The following is a 21,871-nucleotide window of genomic DNA, read 5'->3' as shown; positions in this document are numbered from 1 at the left end:
CCAGAAAACCCAAAATAACCCAACAAAAAACCCCCAAAAATCTCAACCAAAAGTGCCCTGAAAAACCCAATAAAAACCCAACAAACAAAAATTCAACCAAAAATGTCCTGAAAAACCCAAAAAAAAACCCAAAAAAACCCAAAAACTCAACCAAAAATGCCCCATAAAAAACCAAGGAAAAAAAAACAAAAAACCTCCAAAAACCTCAACTGAAATTCCCAGAAAACCCAAAATAACCCAACAAAAAAAACCAAAAAACCCAAGCAAAAATGTCCCATAAAATTTAATAAAAACCCAACAAAAACCCCCAAAACTTCAACCAAAAATGTCCCAGAAAACCCAAAACAACCCAACAAAAAAACGCAAAAAATTCAACCAAAAATGTCCTGAAAAACCCAATAAAAACTCCCAAAAAAACCCAAAAAAACCAAAAATTCAACCAAAAATGTCCTGAAAAACCCAATTAACCCCCCCAAAAAAACCAAAAAAAAAACAAAAATTCAACCAAAAATGCCCTGAAAAACCCAATAAAAACAAAACAAAAAAAAAAAAAAAAAATCAACCAAAAATGTCCCATAAATCCCAATAAATACCCAACAAAAAACCCCAAAACCTCAACCAAAAATGTCCCATAAAAAGCCAAGGAAAAAAAAAAAACCAGAAACCTCCAAAAACCTCAATTGAAATTCTCAGAAAATCCAATAAAGACCCAACAAAAACCCCCAAAACTTCAACCAAAACTGTCCCAGAAAACCCAAAATAACCCAACAAAAAACCCCAAAAAATTCAACCAAAAATGTCCTGAAAAACCCAATAAAAGCCCCCCCAAAAAAAAAAACAAAAAACCCAAAAATTCAACCAAAAATGCCCTGAAAAACCCAATAAAAACCCCACAAAAAAAAACAAAAAATACCAAAAATTCAACCCAAAAATGCCCTGAAAAACCCAATAAACCCCCCCCCCAAAAAAAACCAAAAAAAGCCCCAAAAATTCAACCAAAAAAACCCCAAAAAAACCCAAAAACTCAACTGAAAATCCCCAACTGAACCAAACCTGAAGGAATTCAACCCTGAAAACGCCAAATAATTCCCAAAATTCCCAAACTCTCATTCCTTCGGGGCTAAACCGATCCCAAACCCCAGGAAAAGGGGGATTTTTTAGGAAGGACCTTGGAAGATGAATCCATCTGGGAATTCCGGGAGGAGAGGGAGGAAATTCCCACCTTTCCCACAAAGGTCAGATCTTCCGTGAAGTTCCCTTCGTAGACGGAGTCGTCTTCCAGGAGCAGAATTCCGGAACCCTTCGGATGGGAGGAGGAAAAACGCTGAATTCCTGCCACGGAATTCCCGCCTGCTCTGATTCATCCCAAAAAATCCCATTGGTGGGATACCGGGATCGCCTCATGGAACGCAGATTCCAAGAATTTGGTTGGTTTGTTTTTTTTTTTTAAGCCTGATTTTTCCTGTCTGTGGTTGGGAGAAATTCCTGGAAAATCCATGGAGCGGTGAGGGAAACTTGGGATGACGCAATGATTCCATGGATTTTCCTTGGGAAAGGGACAAAAAGCAGGATCCTGTGCTGGCAACTGAGGATTTGGGGTCAAACTCGTGGTGTTCCCAATTCCGAGATATTTTCCGCGTGGTTCTTTGGGAACTGATTCCCAGAAAACAGGAATGTGCGGAATCATGGAATTCCCCGTGGGAAGGGATCCGTAAGGATCGAAATCCAACCGACAATCCCAGCCTGTCCCCGGGAGCGTTGTCCAGCCCGGCCTTGGGCACTGCCAGGGATCCAGGGGCAGCCCCAGCTGCTCTGGGAATTCCAGCCCAGCCAGGAATTCCATCTCAAATCCCATCCATCCCTGTCCTCTGGAAGGTTCTAAGAACCAGAACTTAACCAAGCCCTTGTCCTTCAAAACCATTTCTATGGGAAAATCATGGAATATCCTGAGTGGGAAAAAGCCACAAGGATCAAAATCCAACCCAGACATCCCAACAATCCCACCCTGTGAATCCCTGGGGACGTTGTCCAAACATTCCTGGAGCTCTGGAAACCTTGGGAATGCGCCCATTCCCTGGGGAATATCCAGTGCCCCACCACCTTCCCAAGGAAGAACCTTTCCCTGATTTCCGACCCTCTTGGTCCTCCAAGATTCGTTCTGGAATGAAATCTCCATCTCGTCCTTGGCAGCGAATTCCACATCCCAGGGATTCACAGATTCCATGGAAATCCTGGACTCACCACCATTTTATCCGCATGGAATGTCCTCTGGAAGCAGATCCCTGACTGGGTCACCACGATGCCGGCTCCGTGTCTGTGGTCATCCAGCCACATCCCGATGTATCTCTCGCCTCTGGAATGCAAGAAAAGCCAAATTGGGGATTTTTCCCAGTTTTCCCAGCTCTCCATCCATGATGTGCAGGATGTCCCACACAAACTCAGCTCCGGGAATGCTTTCCAAGGAATCCACCCCCTCCATCCCAAATCTCCCCATCCAAACCTTAGGATTTCTCCCACCCAATCCAAATCCATCCCACCTTTGCCTCTCCCTCTCTTCCCAGATCCCATATCCATTCTTTTTGTCGTTTTCCCATCATCCCATGGATTTGAAGGAACCCTCGGCCGAGAAGTTCTCCAGGATGTCCTATACAAACTCCATTCCAGGAATGTCTTCCAAGGAATTCAAGCCTGGCTCCATCTTGAACTTCCCCATCCAAACACGAGGCTTTATCCCACCAAATCCAAGGTTCTCCCACACCTAAAGCCACCTCAGATCCATCCCGCCTTTACCTCTCCTTGTCTTCCCAGATCCCATATCCATTCTTTTTGTCGTTTTCCCATTGTCCCGTGTATTTGAAGGGATGCTGGGCCGAGAAGTTCTCCAGGATCCCAAAGCCTTGGCGCACGTTGTCCTTGAAGTAGCCCTTGTAGACCGTGTCATTCCCATACCTGCAGGAAGAGGGATGGAATTCCAGGCTGGGAATATCTGACAGCTACTCCTGGAGCAGGAAGCCAGGGAAAGGAGGAGATCAGGCTGCTCCATCCCTAAAGATTCCTGATATTTGTCTGAGAGCGCTGGATTTGATCCTTGTGCACTCAAGGAATGGGCATCGCCCAAACCGGACATTCCACAGCTTCCCAAATTTTCCAAGGACACAACGCACGGGCTTGGAATTGTCCTGGGAGAGGCCACTGAGTCCATGACCTCTCACCAGCCTGGGCACAGGGAGCACTGGTGAATCCAGGCTGGAACATCAGATCCATAGGAAGCCAGGCTTGGATCCACCTCTTTGTGGTGGCCACCAGCCCTTCCCTGGATTGATCCCTATGGGAAGAGCAACTCTGAGTTTAAATCAGGAGCAGAATATCCACGTTCCTCTTCCATGGGCCTGTCCCAGTTGGAATGTTGGGTTGTCGGTTCTCCTCTGCCACACTCGGCATGGAGAAATCCGGGATAGGGATGAGCAGGATCCGTGGGCAGCCCGGTGTTCCCAGGGGCCGCAGCATTTGGGGTGACCTCAGAGGAGGAAATTCCAGGGAGAGCTCCAAGCCCCTTGCAGGGCCTAAAGGGGCTCCAGGAGAGCTGGAGAGGGACTGGGGACAAGGCCTGGAGGGACGGGACACAGGGAATGGCTTCCCAGTGCCAGAGGGCAGCGATGGATGGGAGATTGGGAATTGGGAATTGCTGGCTGGGAGGGTGGGGAGGGGCTGGGCTGGAATTGCCAGAGCAGCTGTGGCTGCCCCTGGATCCCTGGCAGTGCCCAAGGCCAGGCTGGAGCAGCCTGGGATGGTGGGAGGTATCCCTGCCCATGGAATGGGGTGGGAATGGGATGATCCTTAAACTCCCAAACAATTCTGGAATTCTAAAAATCCACAAAGCATTTCCAGACCAGGCTCCAAAGATTTCGGGCAATATTTCCCGCTTTCAACCCTTGGAGCCCCCTTTGCCCTGGAACGCATCCATGGATTTTACTTACTCACAGATTCCGTAGCCCCTCATCTTGCCCTGGTACCAGTGGCACTTGTAGCAGTCGTAGCGGTCCTCGGAGCGCCGCGGGACCAGGCAGATCCCAAACCTGCCAGAGGCACATGGAAAAGGTCACCATGGAAAAGGTCAGCGTGGAAAAGGTCAGCGTGGAAAAGGTCAGCGTGGAAAAGGGCAGCATGGAAAAGGTCAGCGTGGAAAAGGTCACCATGGAAAAGGTCACCATGGAAAAGGCCAGCATGGAAAAGGTCGGCATGGAAGAGGTCACCATGGAAAAGGTGAGCATGGAAAAGGTGACCATGGAAAAGGTCACCATGAAAAGCTCACCATGGAAAAGGTCACCATGGAAAAGGGCACCATGGAAAAGGTCACCATGGAAAAGGTCAGCATGAAAATGTCACCATGGAAAAGCTCACCATGGAAAAGGTGAGCATGGAAAAGGTCACCATGGAAAAGGTCACCATGGAAAAGGTCACCATGAAAAGCTCACCATGACAAGGTCACCATGGAAAAGGTCGGCATGGAAAAGGTGAGCATGGAAAAAGTCACCATGGAAAAGGGTGGCTCCATTGTAGTGGATGAAGTCTAAAAACCCAAGGACCTCCCAGATTCCCAATCTTTCCGTGCTCGGAATCAACTCCACCTTGGACATTTTTCCCAGGTGCCACTGGATTTTTTCCAATGGAAAACTCATCCCTTTGGGAGCAGCATTCCCAGCTCCTCGTCGTTCCTTCTCCAGAGTTTCTTCCAGCCTTGGTTTTCCCCCCTTTTTACCCCTTCCCAGAGTTAAGTGTTTTGGAATTCATGACAAAAAGTGTTTGGGATATTTTTTTCCCCCCTTAAAACCCTTGGAAAAATGAGGAATCTTAAAGTCTTACTTCCAAGAAAATCGAGATAAATAATACTTGAATTTCATGGAATGGTTTCTTCCCTGTGAAAACTCCTGATTGAAGCAAGGTTTTAAAGGGATCTAAAAATGACTTCAAGCCACTTCCTATGAATAAATTCCCATGGATTTAGGGATCAGATTCCAGCTGAATGGAAATGTCTGCACGGAACTGATCCCCTGCCGCTCACTGCCAGTCCCCTCTCTCCAGGTGACAACCTCCAGGATGAGCCATTCCATAGGTTACTCTGAAAACCGGGAATATCCCCTTTTCCAAGGCTTACCCGTGCTCCAGGCCCTCCTGGAAATCCCCGACGTGGTTGCGTCCATCGCGCCACCTCAGCGTCCCCCTGGAATCCAAGGAATTCTCTCAGAAGGGACATCCCGACATTCCCACATGGAACAGGAGCTTGTAAAGCACAGCCTAAATATTTAGGCCAGCTTGGACGGAGCTTTGAGTCCAGTGGAAGATGCTCACGGTAGGGGGTTGGAGTTGGATCTTTCCCCAAGTTCTTTCCAACCCAAACCATTCCCAGATTTGATGGCAAACATCCAAAAAATCCCTTGGAGGACAAGGACACAAAAGGCACCTCCAGGCCTTGGTTTTCGGCGGGAGGAGGATTTAATCCCATCATGTTTTCCTGCTCTGGGATGAGTGGGAAGAATCCATTCCACGTTCCCTAATCCCAAAAGCATTTTGTGGAGGGGCTGGGTTGTGCCTTTAGGGCCTTGCATGCGATCCTTGCTTAATTACAGGGATTCATCCAGAGCCTGGCACATCCCCGCAGACACGGTGACACCACAGCCCGGAATTCCAGCGTGTCGGGCACTGGGAAAACAAGAGAGGAATGCCAGTCCCAAGGGATCGTGAATTCCAGCTGGTTTGTGGGGGCTGGAAAAGCGATTCCAGGAGGTGACAGAGCAGGGAGAAACGGGAATAAAACAATGATGGTGGAATTCCTGCTCAGGTCCGGAGTGGATTTCCCATCTTTCCGGTCTCCCACTCCACCCACACCCGCTGTAATTCTCGCCTCATCCCAGAAAATCCCATCCCTGCGCATTCCCCAGCCAGAGGAAATGGAATGATGGAATCATGGAATGGTTTGGGTTGGAAGGACCTTGAAGATCATCTCACCCCATGGGCAGGGACACCTCCCACGATCCCAGGCTGCTCCAAGTGTCCAGCCTGGCCTTGGGCACTGCCAGGGATCCAGGGACAGCCCCGGCTGCTCTGGGAATTCCAGCCCAGCCCCTCCTAGCCGGGAATTCCATGGCAAAGTTTAATCCGAACCTCCTCTGGGTCAGTTTGACAGGAGATGGTGCAACACCAAAACCATGACGAGGTGGTTGGACTCTCGCCGAGGTTGTTGTTCCAACACCCCCACGAGGTGGGCTCTTTTCCAGGTTTTCCAAAGAATTGCTTGGATGCGTTCCAAATTTCAATCTTTGCTTTCATCTCCTTTGGATTTGTGGGTGGGAATGGAAACTCCAAAGGGGATGAGGGAACCGCTGGAGCTGAGCCAGGTTTCAGTTGGGTTTAGGAAAAGGTTCTTCCCCCAGAGGGTGTCGGGCACTGAACGGGCTCCCAACGGAACGGGCACATTCCCAAGGCTGCTCCAGGAGTGTTTGGAAAGCGCAGGGTGGGATTGTTGGGATGTCTGTGCAGGGCTTGGAGTTGGATTGGATGATCCTGGTGGGTCCATCCCACTCAGGATATTCCATAATTCCATGTTTGCTCCAGCCACGAGGACGTTTCAGCCCCATCCGAGTGGGAGTCTGCCCTTCCCCCACCCCCGGTCACCTGGAATTCCAGGACAGAGCGTGGAAAACACGGATGTTTTTGCCAAAGAGCCCAAATTCCCACTCCCACAGCTCTTCCCTCATGTTCCTCCCTCAGAAATCCCGGAGCAGCCACCAAGGCCAAGACGCTGCTCCGGAACCTTCCAGCAACAAAATCACAGCAGAGGAATTCGAGGAGTGGGAGGGGAACTCAAATCCAAGGTATTGAACATCTGAAATCCCTTAATTCGGCCCCAGATTTCCTGGGATGCCTCACCCGAGTCACTCCATGGGAAGCAGGAGAGGTTGGGATTAATCCCGATTTTCCAGCCCTAAGGCAGGGGAGGACAAAAAGCAGGGCACGGTTTTGAGGGAGTGAAGGTGGCGATGATGCCCAGGGCTCTCCTCAGGTGCAGCTCTGCCCTAAACATCCCTTTGATGCTATTCCACAATCTTTTCCATGGAACCTTCAGGATTCAGCTTTGGATTTGGGGTTGGAACTGGAGGAAAACCCCTCCCAAGCCATTCCTAGTGTGGATTCGTTCATTTTTTGAAGGCTCTCTCAAACCAAGTCTCTCCATCCTTTTTGCTTCCAGAGCAAACCGTGGAAAACTCATGGAAAAGAAGATTTCCAAAGGTTTTGGTGGCTGAGGAGGTTGCTCATATTCCATGTTTTTCCCCAAAAAACCTCAGACTCTTCTCTATCCTATATCAAAGGAATTTTGGTTGGGAACCTTTGATTCCCAGACATTCCCTCACTTAAACTCAGATTTACTGAACACTTCCCCTGTTCCAGTCAATGCAGTTTGTATTTAAGCTCGGTTTAATTCCTTGGGTAAAAGTTTTGATGTTTCAAGTTCGGGTAAAGTTCAAGGAGATTTTGGAAGCAGGGAATCAAATTTTTCCCAACAAAGCCTTTTTATGGGGATTTTCCTCATTGTGAGGGAGAGGTTTTCATGTGTTAAGCCAAGATCTTGATTTTAGGCCAAGCCTAAACGCTGATTAGAGGCACCAGCCCACACAGCACCTTCAGGGTGATCAGCACCTTGTTTATGGGGCAGCCTTTATGATTTAATCCCTAAACCATGGCTGAGACAATCCATAGATTCCAAGTTTTGGAACTCAGGCTTTGCTAAGCCTGCCCTCAAGACCAGAATTCCCTCTGGATAAAGTCCAAAGAGATTTTGGAAGCAGGGAATGAATTTTTTCTCCTGTTCACAAGTGAAGCCTTTTTATGGGGATTTTCCTCATTGTGAGGGTGAGGTTTTCATGTCTTAAGCTGAGATCTTGATTTTAGGCCAAGCTTAAACACTGATTAGAGGCACCGGCCCACGCAGCACCTTCAGGGTGATCAACACCTCGTTTATGGGGCAGCCTTTAGGATTTAATCCACAATAAATCCCAAGTTTTAGAACTCAGGCTTTACTAAGCCTGCTGTCAAGACCAGAATTCCCTCTGGGAACGAGTGAAGCAGGAATCAGAGCCTGGCCCATTCCAGCCCGGATTCCAACCCCCTGAACAACCCCACTCCTCCATTGTCCCCTCCCCCAAAAAGGAGGAGCCCCTCGGTGATGTCCTTGAGTGACCGTGGAGATCATCCCCGACCTTCCCAAAACCCCACTTCCGACCCCATTCCCGCTCGGAAAAAGGGGCCCCAGAGGTTCCTTACTTGCCGTGGGGCTTCCCCCAGCGCCACTCGCCCTCGTAGGTGGCCCCTCGGAGCCAGCCGGCCGCGCCGAAGGCGTAGGAGAAGAAGCGGCGGCTCGGGGCGGCAGCGCCTTGGCCAGCGCGGCCCCAGAGGGGGAAATCCCGCTTGCCATGGAGCGCCTGGCGCACGGCCTGCTCCAGCTTCCAGCGCCACGCGGCCTGCGGGGAAAACCGGGAGAACCGGGAATGGGAGAGGAGGGAGGGAGGGAGAGCGGCAGGCGGGGGTGGAGCGGAGAGGGAAGAGCAAAGGAGGGAGGGGTTTCCACTTGGATGGGAAAAAAGTGGGAACGTTTTCCACCTGGACGGTAAAAAAAGTGGGGAATTTCTACTTGGATGTGAAAAAAGTGGGAAATTTCTCCTTGGATGTGAAAAAAACAGGAGAAATTTCCACTTGGATGTGAAAAAAGGGAGGAAAAATTTCCACTTGAATGTGAAAAAAGTGGGAAATTTCCACTTGGATGTGAAAGAACCAGGAAAAATTTCCTCGTGGATGGTAAAAAAGTGGGAATTTCCACTTGGATGTGAAAAAACTGGGGAAAATTTCCAGTTGAATGTAAAAAAAGTGGGAAAAATTCCCACTTGGATGTGAAAAAAGTGGGAAATTTCTACTTGGATGTTAAAAAAACAAGAAAATTTCCACTTGGATGTGAAAAAACCAGGAAAGTTTTCTACTTGGATGTGAAAAAAAGGGAGGAATTTCCCCTTGGATGTGAAAAAAACAGGAAAATTTTCCCCTTGGATGGTAAAAAAAGGAAGGAATTTCCACTTGGATGTGAAAAAAAACAGGAAAAATTTCCCCTCAGATGGCCAAAAAAGGGAGGAAAAATTTCCACTTGGATGTGAAAAAAAACAGGAAATATTTTCCACTTGGATGGCCAAAAAAGGAAGGAATTTCCATTTGGATGGGAAAAAAGTGGGAAATTTCTACTTGGATGTTAAAAAAACAGGAAAATTTCCACTTGGATGTGAAAAAAAGGAGGAATTTCCCTTTGGATGTGAAAAAAACAGGAAAATTTTTCCACTTGGATGGCCAAAAAAGGGAGGAATTTCCATTTGGATGGGAAATAAAGGCAGGAATTTCCATTTGGATGTGAAAAAAGTGGGACATTTCCCCTTGGATATTTAATCAAGACATTAATTAAAATCCCAAGCTGCCTGTGGAAAAGAGAAACTCCAGGAAAAGCAGGAAGAAACCGATGGGCTCCCACCAACATTCCTCAATCCCATCAACTCGGAGCCACCTCCGGCCATCCCATCCAGGATCTTCTTGGAAAAGGAGTGCAACATCCCAACCCGACCCCTCCTGGATGATTATCCTGCCTTAAATCATAAAAAGTTGGGAAAATCCCAAAGCCTGACCTTTATTTGGGGCTCCTTGGCGGAGAGGACGAACGTTTCTTCCGGAGTTGTGATGCGCAGTCCGTACCTGGAAGGGAAAATCCGGGATGGAAACGGCATTTCCCGATCCAGCGGCAATTCCTGCTCTTCCCGTGCCCCTCCAGGAGCTCCCGGTGCTTTTCCTGGAGGGATCTCAAGTTCTCCAAGTCGGGAGTAAATAATTTGGGATGAGAGGAGAGGCAGGTGGGACAGCAGCAGGAATTTTTTCATGGAAAAGGCGCTCAGGCCTTGGAATTGCCCAGGGAGGTTTGGATTCCCATCCTTGGAGGTGTCCAGGGAATTCCTGGAGGTGGCACTCGGTGCTCTGGGCTGGGCACAGCTCGGATGATTCCAGAGGGTTTTTCCAAGCTCAGAAATTCCGGGATTTCAATCAGGCAGCAAATTCCAAGCTGCTGAGATCCCCAAAATCCACATCCCGAAACTGCTTGGGAAGGAGACGGGAGCGAGCTTTGGATCATTTTCCCATCACCCTCAACATTTGCATTCCCTGGATTTTTAACTCCCGCTGGGAATTTCTCACTCACGATCCCGGAGCCGATTCCTCTCCGCACTTTTCATCCACCCACACCAGCTTCAGATCGAAACTCTGGAAGCTGTTTCCCTGGAAAAACAAAAAAAAAACTGGGAAAAATGCTCCTGGTGTCGCTGCAAAGAGCCCTTTGCTCCGGCCTTCCATGGAATTCCCTCCTTTTTGGGATTGCATCCATCCCACATGGGGATGAGAGGCCTTGGAGATGAAAAACCCACAGGAAAAGAGGGAAGTTCTTGTTTTAAAGCTGTTCCATAATTCCAAGGCTACATCCAGCAGCAAAACCTTCCTGATCTCCACAGGAATTCCTTCCTGATCCCACGGCAACATTCCCAAATCATTCCCAGAGCTTTGCGGCTGCCCCTGGATCCCTGGAAGTATCCAAGGAAAGGTTGGATGGGGCTTGGAGCAGCCTGGGATAGTGGGAGGTGTCCCTGCCCATGGAATGGGGTGGGAATGGATCGACTTTAAGCTCCCTTTCCATCCAATCCATGCTAGGATTTATTTAGGATCTGGATTCCAGGGGCACCGCCAAAAATATCCCAGAAATCCCAGATTTGGGGAGTCGCCTTTTGGATCGGCTGCACCCAAACGGAACAAAATCAAAGGAAAATCGGGATTTTCCCATCTCCCTTCCCTGCCTCACATCCACACCGAGCTGCTGCCTGCGAGGATGGAATTTTCCAAGGAATTCCCCTTTTTTCCCCCGGATTTGGGACAACAAGCAAGGCAGGGACATGCAGCTTCCCAACCACTTCAATCCCAATCCAGCTGTCTTTCCCAAAACTCCAGAGAACTCGGCAGCAGCAGCGGGTGAGACACGGATGGGAATCATGGATGGAACAGGGAGGAATTCCCCTGGAATCTGCTGATCCCGTGCGCCCATCCCGGCCGCAGGATGGTGGGATGATCCCGCTGATGATCCAACTCCTCCAAAATCGGGCGGATAAACCCCATTCCGGGGCCCGGCTTGCTTTTCCTGGAGTTTTTAGGAAGCCTGGGAGTGCTTGCTCCCAGCGGGATGAGAATTCCCATGGAATCTCCAGCCCATTCCCGAGGGTGGATCCTGAGTTGTTCCTGAGGTTTGGGAATGTTGCAGCTCCAAGGTTTGGATCCATTCCTGCTGGATGCCGGGAGCTCAGCGGGATAAATCCAAGCTGGAATTACCTTATGGGAACGCGGCGGCCGTGGCTGGGGCTGGGGACACTCCTCACTCCCAAAACTACCCAGAAATTCCAAAAAATTCCCAAAATTCAAAAAAAATTCCCAAAAATTCCCAAAAATTCCCAAAAAATCAAAAAAAATCCAAAAATTCAAAAAAATCCCAGAAATTCCCCCAAAATTCCCAGAAATTTCCAAAAATTCAAAAAATTCAAAAAAATCCCCAAAATTCCCAAAAATTCCCAGAAATTCCCCAAAATTCAAAAAATTAAAAAAAAAACCCAAAAATGCCCCAAAATTCCCAAAATTTCCCAGAAATTCCCAAAAATTCCCAGAAATTCCCAAAAATTCCCCAAAAATCCCAAAAATTTCCCTAAAGTCCCAAAAATCCCAAAAATTTCCCAAAAATTTCCCAAAAATTCCGCAAAACTCCCCAAAATTTCCAGAAATTCCAAAAATTCCCCAAAATTCTCAAAAAATCCCAAAAATCCCCAAAAATCCCAAAAAATCCTAGAAATTCCCAGAAAACACAAAAATTCCCAAAATTCCAAAAAAATTCCCAAAAATTCCCGGAAATTCCCAGAAATTCCCAGAAATTTTAGGAAATTCCCCCAAATTCCCAGAAATTCCCAAAAATTTTTTAAAAAATCCAAAAAAGTTCCAAAAAATTCCCAAAAATTCCCAAAAAATTCCCAAAAATTCCCAAAAATTCTCAAAAAAATCCCCAAACCACCTCCAATGTCTGCAGGCATGCAGGAAACGTGGAAAATCCTGTTTTTCCCAAAGCGTGGGAGCCAAGGAATGAGAGCACTGAGCCATCCCATCCCCTGGAATAACCGAGGGCCACAATTCCCGGTGGGAAAGGGCTTGGAATATTCGGGAGGTGCCTGTGGTAGTTGGATAATCCCCGGCGAGTGCGGAAATGTTCGGGGGATCTCCTCTGCTCCTTCCCAAATTTCCGTTGTTTTCCAGTGAAATCCGCAAGTGGATGGAGCCGGGAAAGATTTCCCAACTTTTCCCAGCAGCCAAAGTCTGCTGGAGTCTCAATATCAAAAGAACCGGAATTTTCCTGCTTTTCCTTGGGAAATTCCTGCCATTTCTGCCATTGCATCGGAATTTTCCTGCCTCTTCTTTGGAAATTCCTGCCTTTTCCTTGGAATTTTCCTGCTCTCCCTTGGGAAATTCCTGTCATTTCTTTGGAATTTTCCTGCCATTCCATTGGGATTTTCCTGCCTTTTCTTGGGAAATTCCTGTCATTTCTTTGGAATTTTCCTGCCATTCCATTGGGATTTTCCTGCCTTTTCTTGGGAAATTCCTGTCATTTCTTTGGAATTGTCCTGCCATTTCTTTGCAAAATTCCTGCCATTTCTGCCATTGCATTGGAATTTTCCTGCCCTCTCTTGGGAAATTCCTGCCATTTCTTTGGAAATTCCTGCCATTTCTTGGGAAATTCCTGCCATTTCTGCCATTCCATTGGAATTTTCCTGCTTTTTATTGGGAAATTCCTGCCCTTTCTGCCATTCCATTGGAATTTTCCTGCCTTTTCTTGGAAAACTCCTGTCATTTCTTTGGAATTTTCCATCCTTTTCTGGAGAAATTCCTGTCATTACTTTGGAATTTTAGTGCCATTTCTTGGGAAATTCCTGCCTTTTCTGCCATTCCATTGGGATTTTCCTGCCCTTTATCTGTGTTCCCTTCCCAGCCCCTCTGGAGAATCCCGGACTGACCTGGATCAGCACCAGGACGTCGTCGAAGAGCAGGATCCGCTCGGAGCGGGCGGCGCCGGCAGCGATGGGAAGGTTCCTGCTGTCCTCCAGGAGCCGCCGCTCGGGAACACACAGCATGTCCTGCCCGGGATGGAGCAGCGGGAAAAGCCGGGATGGGGACAGGACTTGGAATTCCAGGCAGGAATTCCTGCAGGGATCAGCTGGCTCGGGGTTCCGGTGACACGTGGGACACCAAACTCAGCTTTAAACCCGCGTGGAGTTTCTCCAGCTCTGCCACCCAGCTCTGCGCTGGTGAATTCCAGCCTCAAATCCTTGATCCAGATCAAATTCCTGATCCAGATCAAATTCCTGATCCATATTAAACTCCTGATCCCTATCAAGTTCCTAATCCCTATCAAATTCCCTCTGTCTCGGGGTCCCAGTGACCCCCCTGGACACCAAGCTCAGCTTTGAAATTCCCAGGGATTTTTTCCAACTCTTCCACCCAGCTCTGCTCTGTTGAATTCCAGCCTCAAATCCTTGATCCAGATCAAATTCCCGATCCATATTAAACTCCTGATCCCTATCAAGTTCCTAATCCCTATCAAATTCCCAATCCATATTAAATTCCCAATCCCTATCAAGTTCCTAATCCTTATCAAATTCCTGATCCCTATCAAATTCCTAATCCCTATCAAATTCCTGATCCATATTATACTCCTGATCCCTATCAAGTTCCCAATCCCTATCAAGTTCCCAATCCCCATCCAATTCCCTCGGGCTCAGGGTCCCAGTGGCCCCCTGGACACCAAACTCAGCTTTGAAATTCCCAGGGAGTTTTTCCAGCTCTGCCACCCGACTCTGCTCTGTTGAATTCCAGCCTCAAATCCTTGATCCAGATCAAATTCCTGATCCAGATCAAATTCCTGATCCATATTAAACTCCTGATTTCTATCAAGTTCTGATCTCTATCAACTTCCTAATCCCTATCAAATTCCCAATCCATATTAAATTCCCAATCCCTATCAAATTCCCTCTGGCTCGGGGTCCCAGTGACCCCCCTGGACACCAAACTCAGCTTTGAAATTCCCAGGGATTTTTTCCAACTCTTCCACCCAGCTCTGCGCTGGTGAATTCCAGCCTCAAATCCTTGATCCACATCAAATTCCCGATCCATATTAAACTCCTGATCCCTATCAAGTTCCCAATCCCCATCAAATTCCCTCTGTCTCGGGGTCCCAGTGGCCCCCCTGGACACCAAACTCAGCTTTGAAATTCCCAGGGAGTTTCTCCAGCTCTGCCACCCAGCTCTGCTCTGTTACTTCCATCCTTAAATCCTTGATCCAGATCAAATTCCTGATCCAGATCAAATTCCTGATCCAGATCCATATTAAACTCCTGATCTCTATCAAGCTCCTGATCTTATCAACTTCCTAATCTCTATCAAATTCCCAATCCATATTAAATTCCCAATCCCTATCAAATTCATGATCCAGATCAAATTCCTGATCCCTATCAAATTCCCAATCCCCATCAAATTCCCTCTGGCTCGGGGTCCCAATGACCCCCCTGGACACCAAGCTCAGCTTTGAAATTCCCAGGGAGTTTTTCCAACCCTTCCACCCAGCTCTGCTCTGTTGAATTCCAGCCTCAAATCCTTGATCCAGATCAAATTCCTGATCCATATTAAACTCCTGATCCCTATCAAGTTCCTAATCCCTATCAAATTCCCAATCCATATTAAATTCCCAATCCCTATCAAGTTCCTAATCCTTATCAAATTCCTGATCCCCATCAAATTCCTGATCCCTATCAAATTCCCGATCCATATTAAACTCCTGATCCCTATCAAGTTCCCAATCCCTATCAAATTCCCGATCCCCATCAAATTCCCTCTGGCTCGGGGTCCCAGTGCCCCCCTGGACACCAAACTCAACTTTAAACCCCCAGGGAGTTTCTCCAACTCTTCCATCCCACAATACCGAGCATTCCTTAAAATCCCAGGGAAACCCTGATATCCCATCCAAGAAAAAAAAGAGGGACAACCAAAAAAAAACCCAAACCCACGCCTTTGATGCTTCCTGGAAAAATCGGCTGGGAAGCAGGTGAATTCCCAAAAAAACAGCCAGAGCAGCCTCAGAGTGGGATCCTTGGAGATCTCCAAAGCCATGGATCCAGCTGGGATATTTTATGGATGCTGGGATAGCGGGAGGTGTCCCTGCCCATGGATGGGGCTGGAATGGGATGGGATCGAAGGTCCTTCCAATCCAAACCATTCCATGATTCCATGAAAAGCATCAGCTCCCTATTCCTGATGTAAATCCAGAAGTTTCCTCCCCAAAATTCCACCCGGCTCTGCTCTGTGGAATTCCAGCCTCGAATTCCCAATCCCGATCGAATTCCCACATGGATACGGAGAGCACATTCCCAAAGGGCGCCTCCCGTTCCGGCCACGTTTCCCAGGGAGGACTCACGGTGAATTTGTATCCCAAGGATTTCCAGAGCTCCTTGGTGAGCCAGGCCTCATCCAGGACCTGGCTGATGAAAGATTCCAGCTTCCCGAATTCCCGGAGAACCGTGCCCACCACGTCCTTCTCACATTCCTGGGAAAAGAAGGGAAAACGCGAGGAAAGCTTCGGGTTTGGGCCATGGGAGATCCAGGGTGGATTTTTGGGAATATTTCTTCCCCGGCACTTCGGTTGGATTTTCGGGAATATTCAGCAGCGTGTCCGTCCTGGATGAGGGGAGATCCAGGTGGGATTTTCGGGAATATTTAGCAATGCATCCATCCTGGAAGATCCAAGCTGGGATTTTCGGGAACATTTGGCACTGAATCCATCCTGGGAAGGTCCAGGTGGGATTTTCGGGAATATTTGGCACCGAATCCATCCTGGGAAGATCCAGGTGGGATTTTCGGGAATATTCAGCAATGCGTCCATCCTGGAAGATCCAAGCTGGGATTTTTAGGAATATTTAGCAATGCATCCATCTTGGGAAGGTCCAGGTGGGATTTTTGGGAATATTCAGTGGTGTGTCCATCCTGGATGAGGGGAGATCCAGGTGGGATTTTCGGGAATATTTAGCAATGCATCCATCCTGGAAGGTCCAGGTGGGATTTTTGGGAATATTTAGCAACAAGTCCATCCTGGAAAAATCCAGGTTGGATTTTTTGGGAATATTTAGCAACACCTCCATCCTGGGAAGATCGAGGTGGGATTTTTGGGAATATTTAGCAATGCATCCTGGACCAAAGGAAGTCCAGGTGGGATTTTCGGGAATATCTCTTCCCACAAAGCCCCTCAGCATTCCAAGGAGATTCCCACCTCTTGGAGCTGCTCCTGGAGCTGGGAGAGGAGCCGGAGGTAGCTCTGGATGTGATTCCGGAGGGGTTTGTGGAGCACGGAATGCAGGGCCAAGGCCAGGGAGCTCTCCGAGGTGAAATCCCTCAGGAATTGTTTCAGCACCGGCTTGTGGAGCTTCCAGGCCTCGCTGGAAAGTTGGGAATGACGAGAAAGGTTCGTGAGTTATCCCAGAAATTCCCGCTTTTCTGTTTCCCAAACTTTCTGTGCAGAGAAAGGCGTGAAAAATCCGGGAACGAAGCGGGTGGGAATCCAGGTTTTCATTTGTTCTTCCCATAAAATTCCGGGACAAGTGGCAATTCCCTGCCAGATTCCCACAGAATCCTCTCTCAGATCCCACCCCTTCCCTAAATCCCTGAATTCCAAGGTTACAACTCCAGAAGGAGCTGGGCGTGCTTGGAAAGAGGAAATCCATCCCTGGAATTGTCCCAGGCGAGGTTGGATGGAGCTTGGAACAACCTGGGAGAGCTCCCAGCATGGAATGAGATGAGTTTTCCAAAGCACTCTGGAATTCCGGGATTCTCTCGTGGTCAGAGCTGCCCGACATCCCAAGGATTCCCAAGATTCCCAAGGATTTTCCACCCCGCTCACCTCTTGCTCTTGGTGGCCTGTTCGAATCCCTGCACGACGACAAAGTTGGCGAAGGTGACAAAATACCTGGAAAAAAATTCCAAGGATACACGGGAGGAGCTCGAGAGGGATATTTAGGATGAGATCGGGGATCCCAAGTTGTTGGGAAGTTCCCTAAATCCCAAAAAGGCCCCTCTGGAAGAAGGCAGGCCCGGGTGTTTGATGTGGTCGGGATCAAAGGTTGGATCAGGTGTTGGAAGTCTTTCCCAATCTTAATCCCAGGATTTTTTGGGAAGGCTTGGATAAGGCAAAAGTGCTGCTAACACCGGGATCCATCGGATTCCATGGAATGAAATTCCTGCCCGCAGCCTCGGAGCTGCTCCTTCGTGGACTCCTCAGCACAGAATTCCCATCGGGATTCGGAGAATTCGGGAATTCTGGGATGTAAATGACGGAGTTGTGCCACTCCGGCTCCGAGCTTGGATCATTTCTCCGAGTAGAACTCGGAATTTCCTTTTTCCATTCAAGATTTTCATCCAAGAACTGCATTTTCCTGGATGAAAAATTCCCAAATGGATGATTTTATGGATCCTGGGATAGAGGAAAATTCCCGGCGTGCAGAGCTTGACATGAGCTGATCCTGGAAGTCCCTTCCAATCCCAGAGATACGGTTTTTATTCCCTAATTCCCTAAATTTTTTTTTTTCCCTTCTTTCTTTTGCATTCCAAAACTTCCCAAAACCAATGGAATTTTCAAATTGCAATTCCAACTCCTTCCCTGATATTCCCAAAGGAATTCTTTCGAACCACCAGCAGAAAATCCCTGGATATTGCAGCTCCCTCCAGGGATCCTCAACTGGAAAAGGAAAATTCCCTTCGAATCAACGGAATTAAAAAAAAAAAAGGGAAACCATTCCAGGATTCTGGGATTGGATGAAACCAAATTTTTTCGGAAAATCCCACATTTTCCCAGCAAATCCCAGGAAAAGCAGCTTGAATCCCTGGGATCAGATCCCAAAGGAAAACGCCCCCTGCTCCAAACCCTTCCCATCGAGGCAAAGCTCAGGCAGCAAATCCAAGGAAAAAAGGATTCCCTGTGGAAAAAATCCCTGGAAAATGAGGGTGGATGAGCAGGAATCCAGGAGCCACTTCCCGTTTCCCATTGCTGTGGTGCCAAAGTGGAAAATCCCAGCTGGAAAAGCTTCGGATGCTTTTATGGAGAAGAAAAAAGGGGGAATTGAACGTTGGGGGAATTGGGGGGAAAATGTGGGAATTGCTGGGGGAAAATTTGCTGGGAGAAACTGGGACATGGTGGGAAAATGTGGGATTTTTCTGGAAAGTGTGGGATTTTCCAGGAAAATTGGGATTTGTTGGGAGAAATTGTGGGATGCGGTGGGAAAATGTGGGATTTGCTGGGAAAATTGGGATTTGTTGGGAAAATTGGGATATTCTGGGAAAATGTGGGATTTGCTGGGAAAATTGGGATTTGTTGGGAAAATTGGGATATTCTGGGAAAATGTGGGATTTGCTGGGAAACTGTGGGATTTTCCAGGAAAACTGGGATTTGTTGGGAGAAACTGTGGGATTTTCTAGGAAAATGTGGGATGTGGTGGGAAAAAGTGGGAATTGCTGGGGGAAAATTTGCTGGGAGAAACTGGAATGTGGTGGGAGAAACTGTGGTATTTTCTAGAAAAATTGGGATTTGCTGGGAAACTGTGGGATTTTCCAGGGAAGCGTGGGATTTTCCAGGAAAATTGGGATTTGTTGGGAAAATTGGGATATTCTGGGAAACGGTGGGATTTTCCAGGAAAATGTGGTATTTTCCAGGAAAATTGGGATTTGTTAGGAGAAACTGTGGGATTTTTCCAGGAAAGTGTGGGATTTTCCAGGAAAACATGGGAATCTCAGCTATCCCAAAACCTTTATTCCTGCTGGCCTCTCACATCCCGATCCACCAGCACAAAATCACGGAGAAACCACATCAAATCCGCTTTTCCAATGATATTTCCCATCCTTATCCCTCCGAGCGCTCTCATCCCGGTTTTCCCTGATATTCCCACATCCTGCTCAAGATTCCCTCTCCCAAATGATCCCAACCCGGATCAATGGAATCCTTTTTCCCGCTCCCCAACATTCCGGCACTCACTGGATGCAGAGGCTCAGGAAAAGGTCGCCTTTCCAGATGATGTAAAAATCCTGGATGCAGCCGGATTCGGAGCTGCCGCATTTTCCCCTCAGGATCCGGGAATTTTCCTCCGTGAAATTCCAGAGGGCTTGGAAGCGCTCGTTGAGGAGTGCCAAGAGCTGGAAGTTCTCCTTTTCCTTCGGATCCTTGGGCTCTGCGAGGGGAAAATAGGGAAAAGTGCAGCGGAAAAGGCGCCATTCCCAGGAAATCTTGTGGGATGCGTTGTTAGGGTCTGATATCCGGCTGGAGTTTAGAGTAAGGAAAATTGGGATTTTCCAGCCTGGAGAAAATTCCAGAGCTCCTTGCAGGGCCTGAAAGGGGCTCCGGGAGAGCTGGAGAGGGATTTGGGATAAGGGCTGGAGGGACAGGAGCCAGGGAACAGCTTCCCATTGGAAAATGGGATTGGGGTGGGATCTTGGGAATTGGGAATTGCTGGCTGGGAGGGTGGGGAGGGGCTGGGCTGGAATTGCCAGAGCAGCTGTGGCTGCCCCTGGATCCCTGGCAGTGCCCAAGGCCAGGTTGGACACTGGGGCTTGGAGCACCCCAGGATATGGAATTTCCCCCCGGCCCATGGAATGGGATGATTCCTAAATTCCCTCCCGATCCATTAATTGAGAAGGAAATTCCGCAGCACAAAACTTTTCCTCATTTTCCCTATTTCTCCCCCACCGGAAGCGGTTCCGTTTCTCCCGAGTGCTCCCGAAATCAGGGATCGATGCCCTGAACTCTCATCCCGAGCAGAACTGGACACTCCCACACGGATCCCATTCCATGTGCTGCTCATGGAAAGTTTTCCCTTTGCTCCAGAGCAGCAGAGGAGAAAGATTTCCAGAATCCAGGGAAAAAGGGGGAAGTTTTCCATCTTTTTGCTTTCTCTGGAAAGGGAGAGGGATTTGGGCAAAGGCCTGGAGTGCCAGGAAAACAGGGAATGGCTTTGAACTGAAGGGGAGTAGGGATGAATGGGATCTTGGGGAGGAATTCCCGGCTGGGCTGGAATTCCCAGAGCAGCTGTGGCCGCCCCTGGATCCCTGGAAGTGTCCAAAACCTGGGATAGCAGGAGATCCCTGCCCATGGAATGGGATGATCCCAAGGATGTCCTGTGGGTCAGGATTGGCACCAACTGGGGCCATTCCCACCGGGTGCTCATCCTGAGAATTCCTCTTTTTTTTTGAGGAATGGGAGCAGGAGCGATCCAGGAAAATCTCCTTTCCTGGGATCTCCCTTCCCTCACTCCGGAATTCCTTTCTCTGCTTTTCCGATCCATTTTTAGGAGCAATCAGGCCCCGAATGAGAAAAGAATTCCTGGAAAATTTCCATGGAAACTATCCATGCCTGGATATTCCTGGAGCGGGAAAGGATTGGAAGTGGGGATTGTTTTCCAAAGGATGGGATTTACTCCAGGGATTGAGGAGAAATCCTGTCCCTAACAGGGAAAAGGGGAAATTCCAAGGAATTTTGGGAGTCCATGGAGCTGCTTTGGCCGGAATGGAATAAATGAAGAACTTTGGGAGAGCAGAGACCAAAAAAACTGGGAAAAATGGATTTATCCCGTTTCTCTCCCATCCAACCGCTCCATGGTTTTATAAAGTTGGATCAAGGAGAGAGCAAAGGTCCTCGCTTGGAATTTTGATGGGATCATGGAGTGTCCTGAGGGAAATTCGGGAATTTCAGGGCACAGGGAATGTGGAGAGCTCTTCCCAGAGAGGGAATTCCAGTTGGGAACGGCCGTATCCGGCGAGATCCCGATCCCATCCCATTCTTTCACTAACAGGGGAAATTCCAGGGAATTTTAGGAGCCCATGGAGTTGTTTTGGCTGGAAGGAAGAAACAAAAAACCTTGGGAAAGCGGGGAGCGAAAAACCTGGGAAAATGCCTCTGAAAAAGGGGAAATTCCAAGGAATTGGATGAATCCATGGAGCTGTTTTTCCAGGAATGGGATAAACTCCATCCCAAACTCTCCATGATGCTCATCCCACAGCTCCAGAGGGGAATTTCCCGCCCTTTTCCCAAAAAACCCTGCCTGGTTTCCTTGGAATTCATCCCAAAAGGAATTCCCAGGAAGCCCCAGCACGGGAACTTTTCCCTGGATTTGGCATTTCCCTGGAGCTGCTTTGATTCCCGGCCAGCTCCCAACTCGTTCCCACAAGTTTTTCCCGCAGGGATGGGCCCGGAATGGGAGCAGGGAGGGAGAGAGGGATCGCTTGGAGGGATTCCAGTGGGAATTTTCCATTCCCGTGCTGGAAACGCTGCACTGGGAGCGCTGATCCAGCTGAAAACATGGATTCATCCCTAAAAACCCCAGGCAGCCCTGGGGCCGTTCCCTAGGCCTTGTTTTACCTAAAAACCAATTCCCTCAAAACCAATTCCTCCCAGGAAACGCTTCCCAGCGGGAATTCCAGCTGGAAATCCCTTCTCGGATTGACTCCGGCTGGGAATTCCCGATGAAAATTCCCTGGATTTACCTGCCTGGAGCAGAGGTTTGAGGATGAGGGCGTCAATCCGGGCCAGGCAGGAGGAGAAGTTTTCCTCCTCTTGGAGCAGGGAACCCGTTATTCCAGCCTCGGACATAGCCTGGAAAACACGGAGGGAGTCAAGGAAATCCCAAAT

General features: G+C 48.5%; 2 protein-coding genes across 4 annotated transcripts in view; both read right to left on the bottom strand.

Annotated features, from left to right (window-relative positions):
• The window catches only part of PTH1R (parathyroid hormone 1 receptor), a 204,713-nt gene that overhangs the window by 21,337 nt on the left and 161,505 nt on the right, over positions 1-21,871 (bottom strand). The gene's annotated exons all lie outside the window — the stretch shown is intronic.
• The window catches only part of ALS2CL (ALS2 C-terminal like), a 43,454-nt gene that overhangs the window by 15,652 nt on the left and 5,931 nt on the right, over positions 1-21,871 (bottom strand). For all 3 annotated transcript variants that reach the window (XM_069006205.1, XM_069006206.1, XM_069006204.1), the window contains exons 2-15: positions 21,727-21,835; positions 19,226-19,418; positions 17,102-17,167; positions 16,475-16,640; positions 15,626-15,754; positions 13,173-13,292; positions 10,280-10,356; positions 9,717-9,783; positions 8,320-8,516; positions 5,156-5,221; positions 3,978-4,076; positions 2,791-2,949; positions 2,242-2,353; positions 1,223-1,300 (exon numbers count right to left, since the gene is read on the bottom strand). In XM_069006205.1, coding sequence (XP_068862306.1) covers positions 1,223-1,300; positions 2,242-2,353; positions 2,791-2,949; positions 3,978-4,076; positions 5,156-5,221; positions 8,320-8,516; positions 9,717-9,783; positions 10,280-10,356; positions 13,173-13,292; positions 15,626-15,754; positions 16,475-16,640; positions 17,102-17,167; positions 19,226-19,418; positions 21,727-21,832 — 1,635 coding nt within the window. In that variant the 5' untranslated portion in view covers positions 21,833-21,835. The remainder of the gene's footprint in view (positions 1-1,222; positions 1,301-2,241; positions 2,354-2,790; positions 2,950-3,977; positions 4,077-5,155; positions 5,222-8,319; positions 8,517-9,716; positions 9,784-10,279; positions 10,357-13,172; positions 13,293-15,625; positions 15,755-16,474; positions 16,641-17,101; positions 17,168-19,225; positions 19,419-21,726; positions 21,836-21,871) is intronic.

The sequence above is a fragment of the Aphelocoma coerulescens genome, chromosome 2, assembly GCF_041296385.1.
Source record: "Aphelocoma coerulescens isolate FSJ_1873_10779 chromosome 2, UR_Acoe_1.0, whole genome shotgun sequence".
NCBI classification, from domain to species: Eukaryota; Metazoa; Chordata; class Aves; order Passeriformes; family Corvidae; genus Aphelocoma; species Aphelocoma coerulescens.
This window is presented reverse-complemented; position numbering and strand designations above follow the sequence as displayed.